Source organism: Sturnira hondurensis, unplaced genomic scaffold (assembly GCF_014824575.4).
Source record: "Sturnira hondurensis isolate 20B ecotype Veracruz unplaced genomic scaffold, ASM1482457v3 Scaffold0021214, whole genome shotgun sequence".
Taxonomy (NCBI): domain Eukaryota; kingdom Metazoa; phylum Chordata; class Mammalia; order Chiroptera; family Phyllostomidae; genus Sturnira; species Sturnira hondurensis.
In genome coordinates, this window is record NW_028093845.1 from 3,054,319 (window position 1) to 3,077,535 (window position 23,217).

Here is a 23,217-nt window from a genome sequence, read left to right on the forward strand (position 1 = left end):
TGCAGAATAACTTCTAATAATACATGTGGAGTCTTCAGTGAAATTAGTCTTTAATAAACAGGAAATGTTCTTACTGACAAATCTGCAAAAACACTTGTGGTGGGAAGAATTTTAAAATGGCCTCAAGAGCCTCATCTCTGGTGTACACACTGCCTGATAGTTTCCCTTGAGTGTGGGCAGAACCTACAAATGTGATGAGTTACTACTCTGATAATCTCAGTACGAAACATGGCAAAACAGATTTTGCAGCTATAACTTAGGCCCCTAAATGAGGTGGCTTTGAGTTCTTGACATAATCAGGTGTCCTTTGAAAAGGGTCCAGGCAGAAATGCTGCCCTGCTGGTCTGGAAGAAATCAAATAGCCATGGGAAATACAACTCTAGAAGGGACTATCAGGGACCCAATGGCACGGTGGATGCTAAAGGTAGTCCCCAGCTGACAGCTAGCAAGAAAATGGAGAGACCCTTGTCATTCACCACAAGGAAATGAATCCTTCCAACAGCAGTAAAAAAAAAGGATGCCAAGCCTCAGATGAGCTAACACTCCAGGCAACATCCTGAGACCCTGAGCAGAGGGCCAATAAGTGTGCCCAACATTCCTGACATAGGGAAACCACAAGGTTTAAACTCATGTTATTTTAAGACACCATGTCTGTGGAATGCTACAAAGCAATAAAGCTAATACATCGGTACGTTTCAAATATCTAGATACTACATGTTGCAATTAAATCTCCTAAAGATAAAATCACCTACCAACAGTTTTTTTAGAAAGGACCTCTAAAAAATCAGCACCCAGAGAACTAACAATAATTCTGGACAGGAAAGAATTTGCAAAGTAAGATATAAACACAGGCACATAAATCACCAGCACACAACTGGGAGGCCAGGACTCAAGTACCTGTCAGAGAGTGAACGAGCTCTGCCGTCTCCACGTCATACAGGTTTGCTGTTCGGTCCCAGGAGGCTGTCACTGCCTGCTTCCCCCCAACCAGCCAGTCAGCAGCTATGACCACGCCCTGGTGACTCTTAAGAGAAGTCAAGGGTACCCGGATAGTAGGGCAGTCACTGGATACGTCTCCATCCACATCAGGCTCATCCTTATCAGAGCACTCGACTTCATCCTCACCGCATATCTGCTGTTGAAGGTGAAAACAGAGAAGAACTCCTGAGGATCACAGGTTTTTTCTGACATGGCTACACAATCAGACTGTTGTCCTACAAATCATCAGTCTTTTGTCAAAAGCTAAAGATAAAACAAAAACAATAGTCACTGTAGGCTTCAGCTCTTTAAAAAAATATGCTTATCTATTCATTCAACAAATATTTATGAGATGCCTGCACAGTTCCAGACCAAAGGATGGGCACAAAAGAGAGGAGACAAGCTCTGCTGACATGTACATAATGGACAATGCACAGCAAGGTAAAGAGAGCAATTAAGCCAGAGACTGACAAAGCCCCTGCCTCAGGGAACTTATATACTAGCAAGGAAGACAAACCACATACATAAACCATGCATGTAAACCACACGTGTGGGGTGCATACACACACACACACACATACACATTAGTATGGGAATATGTCATAGGTATACACACTAGTATGGAAATGTGTGTTGTATATATACACACACTACTGTGAGAATAATACATGTCATGTGTACACATACCCATAGCATAATGATATCACATGTTCGCACTCATAGTATAGGGATATCTGTCACACATGCACTCACAGTATACGGACAGGTTTCACATGCATGTATACATATTTGTGTAATAATTAAGTGCTAAGAAAAATAAAACAGGATAAAGAGATGGTCATGAGGGCTACTCTCTACACAGAATTATCAGGGAAATACTCTGCTAAAGTAACATTTCACTCAGGATGTGAAGAAAACAAGGAGTAAAGCACAAGAATATTTAAAGGAACAGTGTTCCCAGCCAAGGGAACAGAAGATACAAAAGCCCCATAATGGAGCACAGGAGCTGCAAGGAAGGAGCTTGCAGAGGTGGATTCAGAGATGTTTCCGGTGTAACTCATGTGAAACCTAGAGAAATGGAAAGGACTTTGGATTCTATTCTGTACGCTGGAAAATCACCAGATGATTCTGAGTAAGGAAGAAAGACAGTCTGACTCATGCTTTAAAGAACCACTCTTCTGTGTGAACATCTCAGGAAGCTGAACTGTGTCTCCCAAAATCCATGTCAAATCCTCAACCACCAGTACTTCAGAACTGTACATGGAGTCGGGGTCTTTAAAGAAGTACTAGAGTAAAAGGGAGCCTGTGGAGTATGCCCTAATCCAATATTATTGGTGTCCCTAAAGTAGGGGATGAGGACAGATACACACAAAGATAACCATGTGAGGACATGGGAAGAGGACTGTCTGTATGCCAAGGACCATGGGCTCAGAAAAAAACAGCCCTTCTGACAACTGGATCTGAGTTTTCCAGCCTCCAGGACCATGGAACATTTGCTATTTAAGCAATCCCCTTGTCCCCGGCCAGGTAGCTCAGTTGCTTGGAGTGGCATCCTGATATAGGTTTGTGGGTTCAATCCCTGATCAGGGCATACACAAGGAACAGCCAATTAATGCATAAATAAGAGGAATAGCAAATCGACGTTTCTCTCTGTTTTCCCCCTTCCTCCCTCTTTGAAACTCAATTTTAAAAAAATTTAACCGCCCCCTTGGGAGTGCTTTGTTACAGCAACCCAAATTGATACGGGGGAGACAAACAGAAGGTGATCATCAAGTATAGGCAGGAGAGAAGAGCCTGAACCGGGGTAGCAGTAAAGACGAGAAGGCTAAATTAAGGCAACTTTTGAGACAGCTCAGGATCTGACAATATCCAGATGGGTATAAGAAAAACAGCAGGTGATTTACAAGTGCTGATTCTAAACAACAGGGTGAACAGTAAAGGCTGAGACAGAGAACAAAAGAGAAAGAGTGGGTTGTAGGAACGTCCAGAGCTCAATTTTGGACACATAAGTTTTGCAATGTCTGTAAAACATCCAAGTAAAAATTGAGTAAGTAGTTAAATGTCTATAGGAGTCTGGAGCTAAAGTCAGGGACTCCATTGTGTAAACTTGGGGATCAGCAGCAAGGGATGGTCCTCAAAACCATGGGTCTGAGATCAGCCGCAACTACTGTGTGAGGAAACCAGGTCAGAGGATAGAGGTGGCCCCCACACATGTGACAGAGCAGGGAGGTGACCCACACAGAGAACAGAGAGCAGGCAGGTGACCCACACATAGGTGAGAGGGTAAAGTGTCGGAGACTGAGGAATCATTGGGAAGAGCAGGTGACCCAGCCAATAAGACTCAAGGAAAAAGAAAACAAGAGAAGTACACAAGATGTGAGATGGAGAGAGAAGCCCAAGGAGCAACTCAAAATGTCTGTGGGTAGGCAACATGGATAGGATGCTCAAGAGAAACATGTCCAGCAGGGACACCGCTGACTCTAGAGAGGCAAAGGAGTGCCAGTGACAAGTCTGGGATTTGCACTAAGAAAACCAATACTGAAGACTTCCGCCAAGATGGAGGCATAGGTGGAAACACTGTGCCTTCTCTCACAACCAAGTTTGAATACAACAAAGGTTTGGAAAACAAAGACACAGCCAAAGAACAGAAAATTGAATTATACGGAAGTCCAACAACTACGAACCGTTCAACCAGGACGGTAAGAGGGGCGGAGCCAGCAGCGGAGCAGGGTCAGGCAGAACAGATCCCCAGACCTAGGCGCGCAAGTAGCCCGGACCCAATCAGGGTGTGGGGCAGACTGACTGCGGTCGCACATTCTCGCACAGTGAGACGGACCACACAGGCCCCAGGGGGCAAACCCAGTGGAGGGCTGACGGCGGTGGCACACTCACGTGCAGTGGGACGAAACGCGTGGGCCCAGTGACCGTGGCAGCTGCGGCACCGGCCACCTGTGGGGGCCGCAATGGGAGGCGGCAGAGGGATGCCATTGTTCCTCTTTGACCCCGCCCCCACATACAGCGTCACACCCCAGCGACTGAGTTGCCCTGCTCTAGTGAACACCTAGGGCTCCGATCCTGCTACGGAACAGGCACGAACAGCCCAAAAGATGGCGCGAGAAGAACTCAAAGTCCCAGAGCCAATAACTCTAAGCGACCAACAGATTGCCAGCCTCTCAGAAGCACAGTTCAAGACACTGTTTATCAGGATGCTTACAGAACTGGTTGATTATAGTCACAAATTAGAGGAACATATGAAGGCTAAACTAATTGAAATGAAGGGAGATGTCGAGGAAACCAATAGTGATGGAAAGGAAACTGGGACTCAAATCAATGGAATGGACCAGAAGGAAGAACGAAACATTCAACCAGAAAGGAATGAAGAAATGAGAATTCAAAAAAATGAGGAAAGGCTTAGGAACCTCCAGGACATCTTTAAACGTTCCAACATCCGGATTATAGGAGTACCAGAAGGGGGAAAGAAACAGCCACGAGTGGAAAACTTATTTGAGCAAATAATAAAGGAGAACTTCCCCAGTCTGGCAAAGGCAATAGACTTCCAGGAAATCCAGGAAGCTCAGAGAGTCCCAAAGAAGTTGGACCCAAGAAGGAACACACCAAGGCACATCATAATTACACAAGCCAAGATGAAAATGAAGGAGAGAATCCTAGAAGCAGCAAGAGATAAGGGGACAGTCACCTACAAAGGAGTACCCATCAGACTGTCAGCGGATTTCTCAAAAGAGACCTTACAGGCAAGAAGGGGCTGGAAAGAAGTATTCCAAGTCATGAAGTCCAAGGACCTACATCCAAGATTGGTCTATCCAGAAAAGCTTTCATTTAGAATGGAAGGACAGATAAAGTGCTTCTCAGATAAGGTCAAATTCAAGGAGTTCATCATTACCAAGCCCTTATTCTATGAAAGGGCTTATCTAAGAAAAAGAAGATAAAAAATATGAACAGTGAAAGGTCAGCAAACTCAGTTACTAACAACCACACCTAAAACAAAAGCAAACTAAGCGGACAGCTAAAACAGGAGCGGAGCCACAGAAATGGAGATCACATGGAGGGTTAGCAACAGGGGAGCGGGAGGAGGAGAGAGGGGGAAAAGGTACAGAGAATAAGTAGCATAGATGGTAGATAGAAAATACACAGGGGGAGGGCAAGAGTAGTCTGGGAAATGTAGAAGCTAAAGAACTTGTGACACATGGACATGAACTAAAGGGGGGAATGTGGGCAGGATGCGGTGTGCAAGGTGGAGGGGAATGAAGGCAGGGGAATGGGACAACTGTAATGGCACAATCAATAAAATATATTTTAAAAATTATAATAAAAAGTTACAGCCAGCATGGATTAGAGACAGAATTTCAGCCCCCTGCAAAAAAAATTACAACTAAATACAGAACAACCATCATTCAAAAATGTCAGAAATCAAGCTGAATGGAAGTCCTACAACTACAGAATTAAACAAGAAACTATATCCAGACTGGTAGGAGGGGCGGAGATACAGAACAAGCTGGTCCCACATTAATGTGTATAGCGGACAAAAATGAGGAGAGCTATCTCAGGAATAAGGTGACCCAGCCCCATATCAGGTCCCCCAGCCCCAGTTCCAGTGCCAGGCAAATATGTCCCCATAATTGCTGGCTTTAAACACCAGCAGAGATTGAGGTTGTAGAAGACAAACTGCCAGAGTATCAGACAGTTCTTCCTAAAGGGTCCACACACAGATTTACTCACTCCCAAGCTCCAGCACAGGAGCAGCAGCCTGAAAGTCATCAGAGACATATGGGGAGAAGTGAATTGTCTCACACCAGGACAAGAGCTGGGGAGCAGCATTCTCCCACAAAGAAGTGCAGAGAGAGGCCACTGTTCCATTTCTGAGCCCTGCCCATGACAGAGCCACAGAGCCAGCAGGCAAGGTGCCACAGTTTGCCCCACCTTGCACCGCTCAACCCAACCTTCAAGCCCACCCAGGCTGTTTCCAATGGCTTTTCCATACAAAATGGCTTATCTTGGCCCATGCTTAATTTTCCAAAATTCTCTCAAACAAATAGCACCTGGCCTCAGTGTGCCCTGTGCCTATTGCTAAGTGGCCCCCAGGCCCAGAACTAGCAGCAATGCAGCTGGCCTTAGTTCACTTAAACTAGGTTAGGTGCCTCCAAGCCCAGCACAAGTAGCAGCCAACTGCAAATTGCTTTGTAGCTTATTTAGGCGGCCCCAGACAGAACACAGAGGGTGGCTAACCTTCGCCTGCACTTCCTGGGAGGCTCCAGAGCCTGAGCACCCAGTGGACAGTTATAGACCACATCAGAGCACTACCACCCACCTCCAAAAGCAACACACTCAATCTGTGGAGTGGGTCCCTGCACAACTGATCTTCCACGGTGATTGATTGGAGGTTGGTGGTCAGTGGTCACTGCCAGTCCTTGCAGCTGATCTACCTGGGTAAATCCTTCCTACTGATATGTCAACAGCAATCAAGGCTCGGCTGCAGGAGGGGGTGTACACAACTCACACAGTGGGTACACCTTGATTGCTCAGCTTGGGTGATAGCGGAGGCTATGCCACTGGACCCTACAGGACACCTACTACATTATGCCATTCTCCCAAGCCAGCAGGAGCAGTAGCAGCTCTACGTAATACACACAAACAAACACAGGGAGGCTGCTAAAATGAAACAAAGAAGCATGGCCCAAAAGAAGGAACGGAGCAAAACTAGAGGAGGAGAACTAAACAAAATAAAAACAAGCAGCATGTTAGATGCAGTGTGTTATAAGGATGCTCAATGAACTAAATGAGAACTTCAACAACATAAAAAAAGAGCATGGAAACCATAAAAAGAGAACCAGTCAGCAATGAAGGGCACAGTGAGAACAATTGAAGAACAATTTATAAGGAATCAACAGTAGAGAGGATGGAGCCAAGAATCAAATCAGTGATTTAGAATATATGGAAGCAAAAAACACCCAATCAGAACAGCAAGAAAAAAGGAATCCAAAAAAATGAGGATAGCGTAAGAAGTCTCTGGGACAACTTCTGGATACCAAAATTCACATCATGCAGGTACTGAAGGAGAAAAGAATGAAAAGGTGGAAACCTATTTTTTAAAAAAATGAAAGAAAACTTCCCTAACCTGGTAAAGGAAGTAGACATACAAGTCCAAGAAGCACAAAAAGTCCCAAATAAGATGAATCCAAAGAGGCCTACACCAAGACACATCGTAATTAAAATGTCAAAGGTTAAAGGTAAACAGGGAATCTTAAAAGAAGCAAGACAAAAACCATTAGTTATCCTCAAGGAAGTTTCCATAAGAAACCAGCTGATTTCTCAAAGGAAACTGCAGACTAGACGGGATTGGCAAAAAATATTCAAAACAATGAAAAACAAGGACCTACAACCAAGATTACTCTATACAGCAAAGCTATCATTGAGAATCAAAGAGCAAATAACGAGCTTCCCAGACAAGAAAAAACAGGAGTTCATCATCACCAAATCTTTATTATATTAAATGTTAAAGGGTTTCCTTAAGATCAGAAATATTAACAATAAAATGGTAATGAGCACATACCTATCAACAGTTGAATTTAAAAAACAAAATAAACAAACAAGCAGATCAGAAACAGAATCATAGATACAGAGAACATTTTGATGGTTGCCAGACGGAAGGAGTGTCAGGGGGCTGGGCAAAAAGGGATTAAGAAGTACAAATTGGTTGTTCCAGAACAGTCATTGGGGATCAAAGTACAGCACAGGGAATACAGTAGCCAAAAAATATATATGCATGATCCATGAACATGGACACAGTGTGGGGATGCCTGAGGGAGCTGAGGGGAATGATTCTACACAGAGGGAAAAACTGTGACAACTGTAATAGGATAAACAATAAAATATAGTTTAAATTTTTTACAGATTTTATTTATTTATCTTTAGAAGGGAAAGGAAGGAGAGAGGGAGAGCAATATCAATGTATGGTTGCCTCTCATGCGTCCCCTACTGGGTACTGGCCTGCAACCCAGGCATGTGCCCTGACTGGGAACCGAACCAAGATCCTTTTGTTCACAGGCCCATGCTCAATCCACTGAGCTACACCAGTCAGGGCTAGTTTAAATTTTTTAAAAAACCTTTACCCACATAAAAATAGTACACATGCCACTGATTTTAGAAAGCTGTCCAAAATCAAGTACATAAAACATTAAGAAATGCAACCTAATCATAAATTTAAAAGAAAGGTAAGCGTTTAATATTTGTGAGAGGGAGGTTAAAGCAAGCACATGCATATAATAAAGCAATGTACTTCTTCTTAGACTCCACCTTAATCTGCTCACATTGCCAACACAAAGCACCAAGACTGGGTAGCCAAGATCAAGGGGCGGTGGATATGGTTTGTGGACAGCGTTTTCTTCCCAGCATGTAGATGCTGCCTTCTCATCAGGTCTTCAATGACCTCTCCCAGTTGTATGCAGGGACGGAGCTCAAGAGCTCTTTGGCATATTTTTCTATAAAGGCCCTGCCCCTGTAGGATCAGGGCCCTACCCTATGACCCCTTCATTTTACCTTCATTTTTCCTTAGAGGCCCTATATCCAAATACAGCCACACTGGGAGTTATAGCTTCATCCTCTGAATGTTGGGAGACACAAACATTCAGTCCACATAACAAAAAGTTATCCTAATATTTGCAGACATCCAGAACCCCACCAACATACCCCAGGTTGCATTTTCAGGCTAAGAAAATGTGCTGCTTACACTAGTGTCGGCCACGGGCTGGGGTGTCGGCAGCTGAACTGCATATCTCCAAATGTGAGCAGTCTGATCTCCAGAAGCTGAAGAGAGAAATTGGGGAAAATTACCCAAAGTGCATGCCATATGTAAAAAGTATCTTTTGAAAGGCTCTTGGCATCATCGGACTTGTGTAATTTAGTGACCATTATTCACAACTTGAAGTACATTTACTCAAGTAGTTATTTCTGAAACCACATAAGGCTACTGAGAATAAGGTAAAGGCACAAATTAAGATAAGTACTTATAAAAATGTTCCCTTTTTCATTTTATGTGGAAAGCTCTGAGGGTTCAAAGAAAATTTACAAGTATGTTTTATTCTCCAAATACCTAAGTAAAGTGAAACCCAGTTATACTCTCACTTGTGCCTATAATAGTTTCTGAGGTTATTTCAGAAAAGTGAATAACACACAAATGAATGGTCCTACCACTCAACACTGATGGATCCCATGATCTGCCAGGCACCCATAAGTACTAGGACCTGACCAGCCAAATCTCCAAGGTGATGCTTGGACTTGGGAACAGAAAGACGAGGACAGCTGAAAGCCCAGAAAGGTCGAAAAAGTGCCAGTCATCTCCACCCATCCTCACAACAGGACCGGCTCTGTCTTTGGTTGAATCCCACTCTGTCTTTGGTTGAATTCCACCTCGGCCTATTGCCTGCAGAGCTTACCCAAGGAAGTGACCATGTACAGATGGTGGTACCTTCCTCAGGTGTTGAATGCACCTACTGCCTGACTTGCCAATCTCTCTGAATCAGCATCATGACCAAACCCCCATCTTACACTCCTCTAACCCACTACTGTATCTGTTTCAGTTTCCGTCAACTCCCTTCTGAGTTGTCTGTTGATTTCAACCCCTCCTTTCCAATCTCTGGTCGTCACTAGTCTCCTTCCATCTTCTCTCTTCCTAATCACACAACAGTCAATTTAATCAAGTTTAAACTCCTTACCTAGCTTATTCCCCAATTTTTTTTTTCAGGTATCAACTAGCTACTGTGGTCAGGCCTATCACTCTCCAACTGACTTGCCCACTGTATTCCACTCACATGTAAAAGTACCCAATTAGAACTGCTTTTGTCCTTTATCCCAGGATCAGCAAAATTCTGCCCATGGGCCAAATCCAGGCAGCCACCGCTTTTGTAAATAATGCTTACTGCACACAGCCATGTGGACTCATCTGCACGTGTCTCTGCCGCTTTCCCACTAACACAGAGCTGAGCAGTTATGACACAGACCCTGTGGTCCTCAAAGACGAAAACATTTACCTCTAGTCCTTTACAGACAAAGCCTGCTGACCTCTGGTCCATCCAAGCATTGATCCTTCAAGATTACTCTCAGTGTCCCAAAACACCAACAGCAGACTACAGCTGTTGGACATTTATGAGGAAAACTTCTCAATATAATAATGAAGGTACTTCATTATTGCTGTTTTTAAAGCCACTATGTACAATATGATAAACCCAAGCTACCACACTTTAGAACTACCTAGAAGAGAATAGAAACGCAGGCTCTTCAGACTGCGATGACTTGGAACTACTATTTCCTCAGGTCTGTATTGGAGGTGCACACAGAATTAGGAACTCGGCAGGAATAAAGGGCCTCAGAAAACTGAGTCAAAATCTGCTGAGGATCTTCATGGCACAAGCAGGGAAAGTGGGCAAACATGAAGTCTTCATAAAAAGTCACCAAGAAGAACCTGGGACAATGTTAATCTCACAAAAAAACAGTAAAGCTCATGTGATTCACCATCCATTACTGGTTAAAAAAACTACTACTCAATGTATTTTTTCCTTATTTTCTATGTAATTCATAAACCGCCTACTAAAAACCATCTAACTTTTGTATAAGACATGGATGATCCTGATGCTACTGATAAGAGAATGATTACAGCTGTTTTAAGAGTATCAATCACTTTGTTCAATAAAGAAAATAAATCAACATACCAGTGAGAGCCAACTGCTCTGATGGATGGAATTTTATAGAATTTACTGCAAAACAAAAATATTACACAAACAGGTTTAAGATAAAACATCATCAATACCTATAATAGCTATAGCATACATTGCAAAATTAAATTTAAACCCTAAAAGAACTATGGCAGTTCAATACTAGATCCTCCTACTCAGTTGAACTGTAAATAAATATGTACATTACAGAGAACTGAGATACAATAAAAATACTCAATATCAGCTATCAAACTGCTAAAATGCAGTACCCTCAGAAAAATATTAACAATCCATTTCTTTTTACCCATAGGGACGGTATCAAGAGTTAGAGATAATCTGCAGAGCACAGCGTAGGCCCAAGTGGCCCAAAGCCACGCCCTCCTCCCCAGCTCTCATGTGGTCCAGTCCCCCGGGGAAGCCAGCCCTAATACCCACACCAAAAAAAGAGATGCAGGGCCCATAAATGGAATGTAAGGAAGTTTTAACAAGTTCTCTCTTTTAGTGAGAATTCCCCTAGCTACGCCACTAGAATTACATTTTTCTAATGAACTAAAAAATGCTAAAAGATGCTGTTTTACTGTCAACTCTAGACAACAGGTAACTAGGAAAAGCTGGTGGAACAATGAATTGTGATGCTTAGACCATCACCACACTCCTGACAGACAAACAGTATGAATGCTGCCAATTTCAGTAAAGCCCACTGCTGGAGAGAGTGTGGAAGAGCCAGAACTTGCCTGCACTGCTGGTGGAACAGAAGCAAAGAGGGGGCGCACACAATCTGGAGACTGTTTGGAGGTATCTGCTCATGCTGACCACCATGAACTGGCCCACATGGAGACACACACCACGTAACATGATCATACATGTGAGCATCCTGGGCCCCATGGGAAGGACTGAAGAGCTCATTGCACAGCAGCCCCCTCCCACCCTCACCTTCACCTCCTCAGTCCAGCAGTAAACAGGCTCCGTTTCTTGACAAGTTGGTAGATGAGGACACCCCTAACTTTAGAAACAAAAGGCAGATGCCGCCTAGGAGTCTGTCTACAAGAATTCAGGGGGTGGCAAGGGCTGGGTAAGGGGCAGTAAGCCAGGGACTGCCTGACAGGACAGTGCATTCCAAATGGAAGGACCCACAAAGGGAGTGGGGACAAAGGGAGTGGGGACAAAGGGAGTGGGGACAAAGGGAGTGGGGACAAAGGGAGTGGGGACAAAGTGAGTGAAATCTGGTCAGAATGCTTGGGTACACAGGGTACTCAGAGAAGGCAGGGAAGAGATGCTGTGTTAACCACGGCACTAAAGGACAGACAGTGCCCTGCCTTGGGTCTGAATATGGGAAAGTGAATCTCTAGAGTGAATACATAATTTTTTATAAATAATGCACATATTTCCATTTCCAAACTATCTATGTGGGCTTTTCTGTGCAACACTAAATAAAACACAGACAACTCCTACCTGATGTTGTTTAGGGAGCTGAGCTTTCCCTTTGTGAAACCCACACTTAGAGGCATAGCATCTGTCTGTCTATGAGAATGCCTCACTGTCCCAACACTGACTCAGCAAACCTCCTGTCTGTAGACCAGCTGATGTCATGGCGCTCACCTGACCCCACGTGGCCCGTGTACTTGACAAGGCACCTCCCTGTCTCGATGCTCCACAGCAAAGCCGTGTGATCTGCAAAGTAAAACAAGGAACTGAGCCATTGCTAGCTACATGGTCTTTTTAATGAAAGAATAAGACAAATATTCTAAAAATGAGAAGTTACATTACCATGACTCTGATTATACTACTCTATAATTCAACTCTTCCAAAACGATGGAAGAAGCTGGTGACTTATCTAAGGTCATTTATGGGCAAGTGGAAAATCAGAATCCTGAGTTCCTGGTTCACTGTTACACTGACTATACCCCACTGGAGACTTAAATACAAAGGTCATTTACAACCTGGGTTTATTTTTGTGTGTGTGAAATATTGAAAGTTTTCAGAACAACAATATGATATTCAAGTGCAAACAGCATCCAAATAGAGTTCTAAATTATTTCATATTTAATAAATATTCCTTTAGATCTTTCCACTTAAGGGCATGACAAAAAGATGAAAAGTAGACCTAATAGGAAAATCTGAAAAATAAACACCAATTACCCAAATGAGATGTCAGAGACATAAGAAAAGGATCTTTCTATTCTTCATTAATTGTCATTTCCATAAAAAATTCTGGGGTGCTCATATACAAACATAATTTTAAACAAGAGAAAAAAGTCTTCATTATTCTAACTAGTTTTTCATTTTTTACTTCCACATGAAAAGGCAGAATCTAGTAAGTAACTTGTCACAGCTGGAAGTTATTTCCAACAAGTAAACACTTTTTTTTTTACACTGTCCTAGGAATGAACCACCTCAGTAGCTTCTGAGGCCAATACATTTCTATCACCGTAATTACTTTAGCAAACCTGGTTCCCTTACACTATTTTCCATTTTAGCAATTTTTATCCAAGGGGTATTAATTAGCTTTCAAAAAATGTCCCTTCATTAGTGAGGAAACATGAGTCTCTCTAACACCCACCCTGTGAGTCCCACAGGCAAACTCAGGGTGGCAGCAGCATTTCCCCCCTAGATCCCGGGACAGCAGCCCCCTTCAAAAGTACTACACAGCACTTCCCTCAGCCACGCCTCCCAAGTGGGAAAAATGTGAAACGCAGACATACAGTTAGCTATGGATAACAAGAAAGCCAATTAAAAAAATACCTAATACATTTAAATGACATTCCACCCTCCGCTGCCTCTAAAACTGATTCCTTAGCACAGCTGGCTATGTCCCATGGAGACAGACATGGCATCACACCCATGAGCTTCAGAAGATCTGACAGGGGCATCTGAACTAAGCACTAAGTCAAGGCTGAGTGTTTTGTCTGAATGGCTGCTCAGCCACATGTCTGCTCCCAGGCTCGCTCTGCTACCTACACCCAAAGGTCAGTCATTCGAACCAGCTGTTGTGCAGGATGAGTGACAAGTAGCAGGGTGAGCTTTGGACTCACCAGCAGATGCGGTCCCCAGGACCACGGGTTGTGTTCTCGCCACACTGACATCCCAGATGCCATCCCTGTGGCCAATGTATTCCTTCACAAGCTGGCACACAGCCCTCGACGTGGTGGCCTTGAAGCTGGAGACAATCTAAAATTGTGGTGGGAAGGAGACAATTTACTGAGCAAATACTTTTAAGTTAAAAAAAGATGTCTTAAAAATGCATAAATCATTAAATAGAATACTTAGAACATTAAAGGAACACAATATAAATGCAAGCAGTGAAATTCATCTGGTTGGATATCACAAAACAAGAATGAAGTCTTACTAAGGCCCCAGAAGACCACCCACCCCCAGAGTCCCCTTCTTCCAATAAGCATGTCCTACAATGGAAGAAAAGCTTATTTGTGTGTTACAAGTTACTCTTCCAAAAATCCAAATCGTAAGACAAAATTTCCAAATTCTGGAAGGTATATCCCAAACTTTTAACACTAATCACTTTAATTACTGCGGACTTTTGTTTTTCCTTTTGCTTTTGATAACCAATACCAACCACCTGTTATTAAGAGGAAAACAACCCAAGGTGGGGAGAAACCAAAAGATGGCCCCTCTGAACAGAAGTCTGTCCGGAATGGCTTGCTGAACACGTGTTTGATGACTACACCACGCAAAGAGACGGCGCAGAGCACTTATAGCAGCCCCGTGTGAGCAACGCATAATCTAATGGGAACAGACCCGAGTACCACACAGGTCACAGGATGGTGTGGGACCACCTAGCATGACACTCACAACAAACAACTCTCTCTTTCCTTATGAGGAAAGTAGAAAGTATCTAAAGAAGACAAGAATTAAACACAAGAACTCTTCAGAGTCTGAATTTTAAACTCTTCTCAGATGTAAGAGTGGCTTTTTAGCGTTTAAGTAAGCCAGAACAACGTAGATTAATCAGAAGACTAACACTAGCCCTGGCTGGTGTAGCTCAGTGGATTGAGTGCTGGCCTGCAAACTAAAGGGTCACAGTTTGATTCCCAGTCAAGGCACCTGCCTAGGTTGGGAGCCAGGTCACCAGTGGGGAGTGCTTGAGAGGCAACTACAAGCTAATGTTTCTCTCCCTTTTTTTCTCCCTCCCTTGCCCCTTTATTTAAAAATAAATAAAATCTTTTTAAAAAAGATTAAAATTGCAGAATCAAGTAAAAAAAATTGATGGCATTAGACATTTGTTTTAAACTCTGATTTGGCAAAGTCCTAAAAAGGTGTCTCAGTCCATTCTTAGTGGAAATAGAACCCAGTTTCATGAACGCGGGTGTGAGCAGGCACAGCAGACTGAACAAATGTGTGAAGAGACTGAACCAATGTGTGAAGAGACCCACTCTCACCAATACCATAGACTGGTTCCATCTGCCTCAGCTTAAACATACATGGAATTACAAAAGGATCTGATCAACCCGAAACCCATCATCATTACCATCTTCTTCTTTCTGAAAGTTCATATCATAGTTAACCTACAAGACTGTCCCTCTACATGGAAACATGCTTTTGCTGCACAGGTGCCATTCATGTGTTAAACAATGTAACATTTAGAAAGAAGTAAATTAAAAAACATGCACAGCCTACCCCCATAAGTGGTAGCAAGTTTAATTTTCCAAGTCTGCCATTTCTCACACAGACTGTATGATTATGAGACATGAACTACTGGAGACCGTATCTGTCAATGACGCCATGGGAACAGTAAGGACTGAGGGGCACTGACTCACAAAAACCAAGTTTCTGGTGGAATTTTGAAAGAAGTTAAGAGGCAGTTCATGAACATTAACAAATTGCTCAAGGTACTGGTTCCTAATGCCTGTTACATGGTGGCCACTTCTTCACCCTTTTTGTTCTTAAAAGTGTTGACTTAGCCACAATTCCAAAAAGCCCCCACAAACTACTCAAGGGAACATTCACGACAGAAAAGCAGCAGAATGAAGCAATGAGTGGACACTTGCACCTGCCATCCTATCATTTTAACTGAGGTATAACCTATACTACTTGAACAAAATCCAATGTGTGAACATTTTTGTAAGTTTCTTTCAAGTGATTTACCAGACTCTTGTGCCTGCCTGCCTCCCTCCCTCGTTTCCCACTAGAGATGGTCACCAGCCACCCAGGGAGGGCAGACCTCTCCTGGTTTGCTCAATGAACTTCAGTTTTTCTGTATGTCACCAAACATACTACCTACCTACCTGCTGAGTCAGGAAGAGGAAGTAATAAACTCAGATCACAGTATCTGCCTGCTACACCGTACTAGCTCTACTACCCAGACAAGCATGGTATAAATCAGAATACATTCTGTTTTCAGATCACTTCTCAAATAATGTCACATATTTTCAAATAATGTCACATATTTTCACTGGTATTCTTTAAGATGGATACATACATTTTGCACAATGCTATAAAGAACATTACTCATGTGCTTCTCATAAATTCAAGTGAATTTCTAATAATCAAAATGACCGGGCTTTAAATATTTCTAATATGTTTTTTAAAGCAAAGTGATATTGTACGTATACCTTTACCTTTGCCTCAATCTTATTTTTTACTACTCATGGTAACTGGTAATTTTATATAATCCTTTCTTCCTCTACTTCAGACATTATCAGAAAATTTGGCATTCAACACCTTACATTATCGCCCTGGCTGCTGTGGCTCAGTGGACTGAGTGCCAGCCTGCAAACCAAAGGGGCACTGGTTCAATTCCCAATCAGGGCACATGCCTGGGTTGCAGGTCAGGCCCCCAGTAGAAAGCACAAGAGAGACAACCACACTTTGATGCTTCTCTCCCTCTCTTCCTCCCTCCTCCCTGTCTAAAAATAAATAAATAAAATCTTTTTTAAAAGTTATGTATATAACTTTACATTATATACATAAGCTGGAATCACTGAATAAGCAATATAATTCAAGGTAGTATTACAAGAAGTTAAATGACAAAAAACATAACCTCACTGCATTTAAGAAAAAGTTTCAATTAAATTTAGTAAAAACTTCAATTCTATTAAGTGTGAACTATATAATACATAAAAACCTTTAGCACTTACATTCCAAAGTCATTAAAAAACCCACAAGAAAATGTCAGCAAAACTCAGATTTTAAACTAAGAATTACCAAAGACTTTCAAATAAGCAGAAATAGCAAAAGGACCATATGTCATAGAAAAAACTAGAAAAATAGAAAGCTAACAATGATTGTATGTCTTCATAGCTTCATTTGTGACTCACCACAAATTTAAACTTTCCATCAGGTTTAGAAAAGGAATGCACATTTGTTAAAGTTCAGCAACTAATTTACATTTTGTATATTCAAAATACTCTAAGTACAGATGTATTCAAAATAACCTCAAAATGTTACTTATAATGATACTCCCTGTAGATTAAAATTAATTTCCAAATAATTAAACCCTGTCACTTTCTGACTTTCCTTAAGTCAGAATGACATAATTTAAGAAAAAAGCAGCCCTGGCTGCTGTGGATCAATGAACTGAGTGCCACCCTGTGAACTGAAAGGTCGCCAGTTCAATTCCTGGCCAGGGCACATGCCTGGGCTGCGAGCCAGGTCTCCAAGCCAGGTCCCCAGTTGACAGCATGAGAGAAGCAAACAATTTATGTACCAATGTTTCTCTGGTACATAAATGTTTCTCTCCCTCTCTTTCTCTCTCCCTTCCCTGCTCTCTATAAATAATAAAAACTTTTTAAAAAGAAAAATACTATAAATGTCCTTATCTGTCTTGGAAACAGACCTTCACTTCCTGGTCATACTTGGAAAATTAGAGAAGGTGAACTAAAATGTAGCTATAGCTCAGATCTTATTTTTCACTGCTTTATACCCACTCATTAGCTTTCTCTAAATTCAGTATCTATATCAAGTCAAATAATAATACAAAATATATTTTGCCTCAAAAAAGACATATTTAATGATGCATACTGTGTTAATCTCATAAGTATCTGTATCTGGGTGTCTATACATGTAGTCACTTAACAATGATACTCCTTCTAAATCTTCCTTAAATTTAAGGAACACTAGTTTATTCATATCCTGTCTCCTTAAATTTTCCTAAACACCAGTTTATTTTACATCCTGTCTCACGTTTCTAATTAAAAACTATGCAACTCAGAGTACATATGTGCCCACCTTACAAACCACATGCCTGGCCCGTGAGCCAGCACCTTGCATACCTTGCTGGTGGAGGCCTTATAAGTGGTCTTCAGCTTCTGAGAAAGCTGGCTGGTACTGTGACTGGCTGCCAAGAAAAAAAATCGACAACCAATACAGTCATATGACCAAGAAGCCACAAACTTCAGAGTAAAGACAGACTGCAGACATTAATGCGACTGTCCCCCACTCCACATGGGAAAACAACACAACTGAGCTGGTCTGCCTGTCCATGCAAACATGGGACAGACAACAGCAGGGCTGAAACAGGCACCTGAGCTTCCAGGTGCCTCCTCCCTCTTTCCTCTATGTTGACACCAAAATTAAGGATTCAGGTAATGCTGACCACAAGAAAATCAAGTGAATCAAGTCCCACATTAAATTCCAAATTCCCTCCCCATGTATTCTGCAGGGCATCCTTCACGAGCATCCCCCTTACCTTTAGTTTTCAGTTGGCCCTTACTCAGCTCTGCCCCATCGATCACTTGTCCTTCTGCAGCTAAACGCTCATTAAGAGTCTCAATTTCTCTACGCACTGGAAATAACAAAATTTTTCAAAAAGGTAAAGCATGTACTTTTTACGTTTAAATATACCGACCACTTCCAAAACTTGAGCACATAAAATATTACACATTGGCATTGTCTAAACAAAGATATGAATAACATCCTATAAACAAGATCACAGTTTACTGAGTTCTCAAAAAAAACTCCAGACATCATTCCAAAAACAGAAACTCCAATGTTCTTCCTACACAAGGAAGACATGATAGATACTATCAGGGTTCTCATCCAGCAGAGCTCTTGGATTTTGATTTAGTTCCTTTCCTTTCTACTTCATTCAATATATTTAAAAACACTATCCTGCCCTGGCTGGTGTAGCTCAGTGGACTGAGCACGGGCCTGCGAACCAGACGATCGCAGTTCGATTCCCAGTCAGGGCACATGCTTGGGTTGCAGGCCAGTTTCCGGCAGGGGTCAGTTCCCTGCAGGGGATGCACCAGAAGCAACCATACATTGATGTTTCCTTCCTCTCTCCTTCCCTTCCCCTCTAAAGATAAATAAATAAAATATTTAAAAAAATAAAAATAAAAATAAAAACACTATCCTGATATCAAATCAAGGGGGGGAAAACATAAAAAAAAATAAATAACCACCATTGCATAGTACTTTAGATCACCAAGTGAGGATTACATATAGAGATTGAAAACTGATGGAAAGTTATGAAAAATGAGTAGAAGTAGAAGTGTATGGGAACAGAAGAGAAGAATGAAGAGGAAGGACATTAGCTACAAAAAAGAGAATGAGTAGAGAGACTGAGGAGAGAAGTGGACATGGCTGTGCTTTGGACACATGCTGTTATCCCACTGTTATCCACCCTGTGCAGATGAGAAAAGAGGCCAGCTGGGAAAAGGACTCATCCAAGGACATGGCCTACTGAGGCCATGATCTGGACCTTGCCTGGCCACAGATTCACCCAGCTCTAAGGGCATATGCCTATCATATGCCTGCCTCCAGGCTTCCGCAAGATCTGTTCAGGCTACAAGGAGGCCAACCATCTGGGTTAAGTACAAATGACATCAGTTAATAAAAGGAAAAGCTTAACTAAAGGCTCTGAACAAATTCAGTCTGAGCAATTTCAACTCTATTTTACAGGCAGCAGGAAGCCACTGAACCTCCAGCGTTAGTCATCGGTAATCCTACAGTTTTTCTTGAGCAAACTACACAAATTCATAGAACACAAAGCCTTAGATCACAATGGAAACTCAACAGTACTCAGGTCCATACAACTCTTGAGACTTAATCTAAAAACAAAAGAGAAAAAAAAACCATAAATCAGATACAGTACATGGTACCTAATTTTTATTTTAGAAAAAGTTGGAATAATTTTGCCCTCTGTAAATTTTCAAGATGGACTTAACAAGGAAAACCCAATATTAAAACATTAAGTTTTCCAATGGCAAAGTTTAAATGACATGCAATTACAATCTCTTCACTACTGGCCCAACTATACCACTTAGTCACAGAGTAAAAACATGTTAATAGTGCAAAAACTGGTTATTAGTATTCAATTTTTAGAATCAACTTAGAAGGCATGAAAAACCCAATTATAGTTAAACATTTTGTAAACATAAACCCTGTAAAATAACAAAAGCTAGAAACTAATGGAGCAGTGAGGGATAAAGGACACGTCATTTCCTAACATATCACAGCAAAACATGACTGCATGTGGACTAAAATTGACAGAGCAAAAAACAGAAGTAGATTAAGTCTATAAAAAGTGTCACTAAAAGCCCTGGCCAGGTTTTTTGGAGCATCAGTTGGTTGGAGCATAATCCCATACACCAAAATGTTGCAGGTTTAATCCCTGCTCAGGGCACATACTCATGCCTAGGTTGCAGGTTCAATCCCCAGTCTGGGCATGTATGGGAAACAATCAATGTTTCTTTCTTTTTCTCTCTTCCACCCACCTTCCTCTCCCTCTAAAATCAATTAAAAAAATATATATACACACTCAGGTGAGAATTTTAAAAATTTTAATAAATAAAAAATCACTAGAAGAAAAAAATGTAGCAAATGTTTTCCTTTGCAGAGTGAGATGGGTCAACAGATACGGTAATGGCAAATGTCTTTACTTTGTATATTGCCTGATTTTTTTAAGCAGTAATTTTCATACCTGACTACTTAGTGAGGACAACTGACCTCTTTTCCCTTACATTGTCAAATTAAAAAATGACAACAGCCAACACAACAATAGCTGCCCAGTGTGAATGAATTGAAATTATACCTATTTTTTGTCAGATTGGCAAAAAATGTATTTTTTGGTGTACCACAGAATTTTAGTAATCAGTTTATGTATGCTATGAGATGAAAAAGGTTGAAAATCAGTGCTTTAAGGAAATAAAGGCACTGCTTCTAAAATAAATATTTTCAATTAAAAATATCTTTAATTACTGTTTATATTCAATCCTATTTTGTATGTTTAGGTGAATAATTTTTTTTAAAAAAAAAACACAGACAAGCCCTGACTGGTGTGGCTCAGTGGACTGAGTGCTGGCCTGTGAACAAAGGGTCATCGGTTTGATTCCCAGTCAGGGCACATGCCAGAGTTGTAGGCCAGGTCCCCAGTAGGGGACGCGTGAGAAGCAACCACACACTGATGTTTCTCTCCCTCTCTTCCTCTATTTCCCTCTGACTAAAAATAAATAAAATCTGTAAAATTAGAAAAAAAAAAAAACTACAGACAAGATGGCCTACTTCAAGGATCCAAAGACTTGAACCACATTCCCCGCACGTTTGTTTTATTCCCTTCTCTCATTGTCTCCTTCCCACCTAGTACCATTATAGTTACAGATATCTGCATTTTTAGCAGTATTACTCCTTTACTATTTTTTTAATACTCAAAAACTTCTGCCTACAAAAGACGTAGTAGGGTATCAGACTTGAAAAATGCAGATGTCGAAGAAATAGATGTCTTCTGCTTTAAAACACTGTGGCAGAGCTGCACTATAAGCAAATGAATCTAGTAACCATGTAAATTATAAATAAAACCTAAAAAGGAACCAAAATGAAAAGGATAACTTTCAGGCAATATCTTTCTATTGTAACCTGTTATTTAAGGAATACTAGTGATTTGTTCTAAGTAGGATGTAAAACCTGTTCCAAATTACTCTTGCTCAGTCCAGCTTGCCAAGAGTTCAAATGTACCTGTAATATAGTGACCATTCCCAGGTAGACTGACAGGTTGTACGTGATCTTAGAATACACAAGTGACATAGATAAGATACAACAACTGAAATGGTAGATTCCTTTACACTGTTTACATTTCTATGACCATGCTTTTAGGGAAGGTGAGTTTTCTAAAAAATACATAATGTCTTCCTACCTATCTCCATATTAATAATGAAAAAGCTATTTATTAGTATTCAATTTTTGGAATCATGACCCAGGCAGCCCATCTTCTCCACACACCCACAGGAGGGGATCAGAGAAGCACTAGGAGGACTGCCTGACACTGAAGAAGGAGGGAGGAAGGGCTTCAAGCAAAGATGTGGGGCAAGCCCTAAATGCTAGGAATGCCAGCAAGAAGGTGGGACCACTGTCCTCACTGCAAGTAACTGAAATCTGCCACAATCCACATAAGCGGGAGAAGATTCCTTCTCATACCTCCAGAACACTTACAGCTCTGCCCATGTGTGATTTTAGTCTGCAGTGCTGTAAGATAATAACTTGCGTTATTCTAAGCCACTAAACAATATAACAGCATAAAACAGGGCTTCTAGTCAAGGTGAAGGCATAGGTAAACATGACTCACCTCCTCGCACAACCACAGCAAAAATTACAACTAAACTACAAAACAATTATTACCCAGAACCAACAGAAAATTGAGCTGTATGAAAGTCTGACAACCAAAGAATTAAAGAAGTCACATTCATTCAGATGGGGTGGAGACGTGGAGACACAGAATAGGCTGGTCCCATACCCATGTGTAGTGGATTAAAATCAGGAGAGATATCTCAGGAGTGAGGGATCCCAGCACCACCCCAGACCACCCAGCCCAGGGTCCCAGTGCCAGGAAGATAAGTCCCCATAATGTCTGGTTGTACAACCAGTGGAAGGTTGGGGCAACAGAAGAAACAACAGGATGCTCAGCCATCTCCTCTTAAAGGACCTGCAATGGACTTAGGGCTTAATCAGATTCACTCTTCCTGGGCTCCAGCACCAAGGTAGCAGCTTGAGGGGCACCAGTGGTATAGGGGGAAAACTGAAGCATATGACATCAGGGCAAGTGCCATGGGACAGCTTTCTCCCAGACAAAACTCCAGAAGCCAAGCAGCAGCCATGTTCCTTTCTGAGCCCTTCCCCACACAGACACACAGAGCAATAGCACAATATCTGAGACTCCATCAACCTGGTTTGCAAGGGATACCCTACCCTGATGACTGCCTAAGGCTCTGCCCCATCCAACTTACAAGTGCATTTCTCTACCTTAGGCCTACTACTAAGACAGGGAGTCAAAGCAACTCTACCTAATACATAGAAACAAATACAGGGAGGCTGCCAAAATGAAGAGACAAAGAAATATGGCTCAAATCAAAGAATAGAACAAGACTCCAGAAAAAGAACTAAGCAAAAAGGAGATAAGCTATCTATCAAATGCAGAGTTCAAAACACTAGTTATAAGGATACATAAGGAACTCACTGGGCACACCCAGGCAGAAATGAAAGTTACACTAAGTCAGGGGTGTCAAACTCATTTTCACAGGGGGCCACATCAGCAATGTGGTTGCCTTCAAAGGGCCAAATGTAATTT

The 23,217-nt window shown here is 41.8% G+C and overlaps 1 protein-coding gene and 1 pseudogene across 6 annotated transcripts in view; both read right to left on the reverse strand.

Annotated features, from left to right (window-relative positions):
* The window catches only part of WDR37 (WD repeat domain 37), a 69,726-nt gene that overhangs the window by 17,081 nt on the left and 29,428 nt on the right, over positions 1-23,217 (reverse strand). For 5 of the 6 annotated variants that reach the window (XM_037031971.1, XM_037031969.1, XM_037031968.1 and 2 more), the window contains exons 4-10: positions 18,346-18,441; positions 17,930-17,994; positions 13,736-13,871; positions 12,303-12,374; positions 10,701-10,745; positions 8,723-8,799; positions 898-1,135 (exon numbers count right to left, since the gene is read on the reverse strand). In XM_037031971.1, coding sequence (XP_036887866.1) covers positions 898-1,135; positions 8,723-8,799; positions 10,701-10,745; positions 12,303-12,374; positions 13,736-13,871; positions 17,930-17,994; positions 18,346-18,441 — 729 coding nt within the window. The remainder of the gene's footprint in view (positions 1-897; positions 1,136-8,722; positions 8,800-10,700; positions 10,746-12,302; positions 12,375-13,735; positions 13,872-17,929; positions 17,995-18,345; positions 18,442-23,217) is intronic. The other variant, XM_037031974.1, reaches the window with a different exon arrangement.
* LOC118977194 (uncharacterized) lies at positions 13,075-13,215 on the reverse strand (annotated as a pseudogene).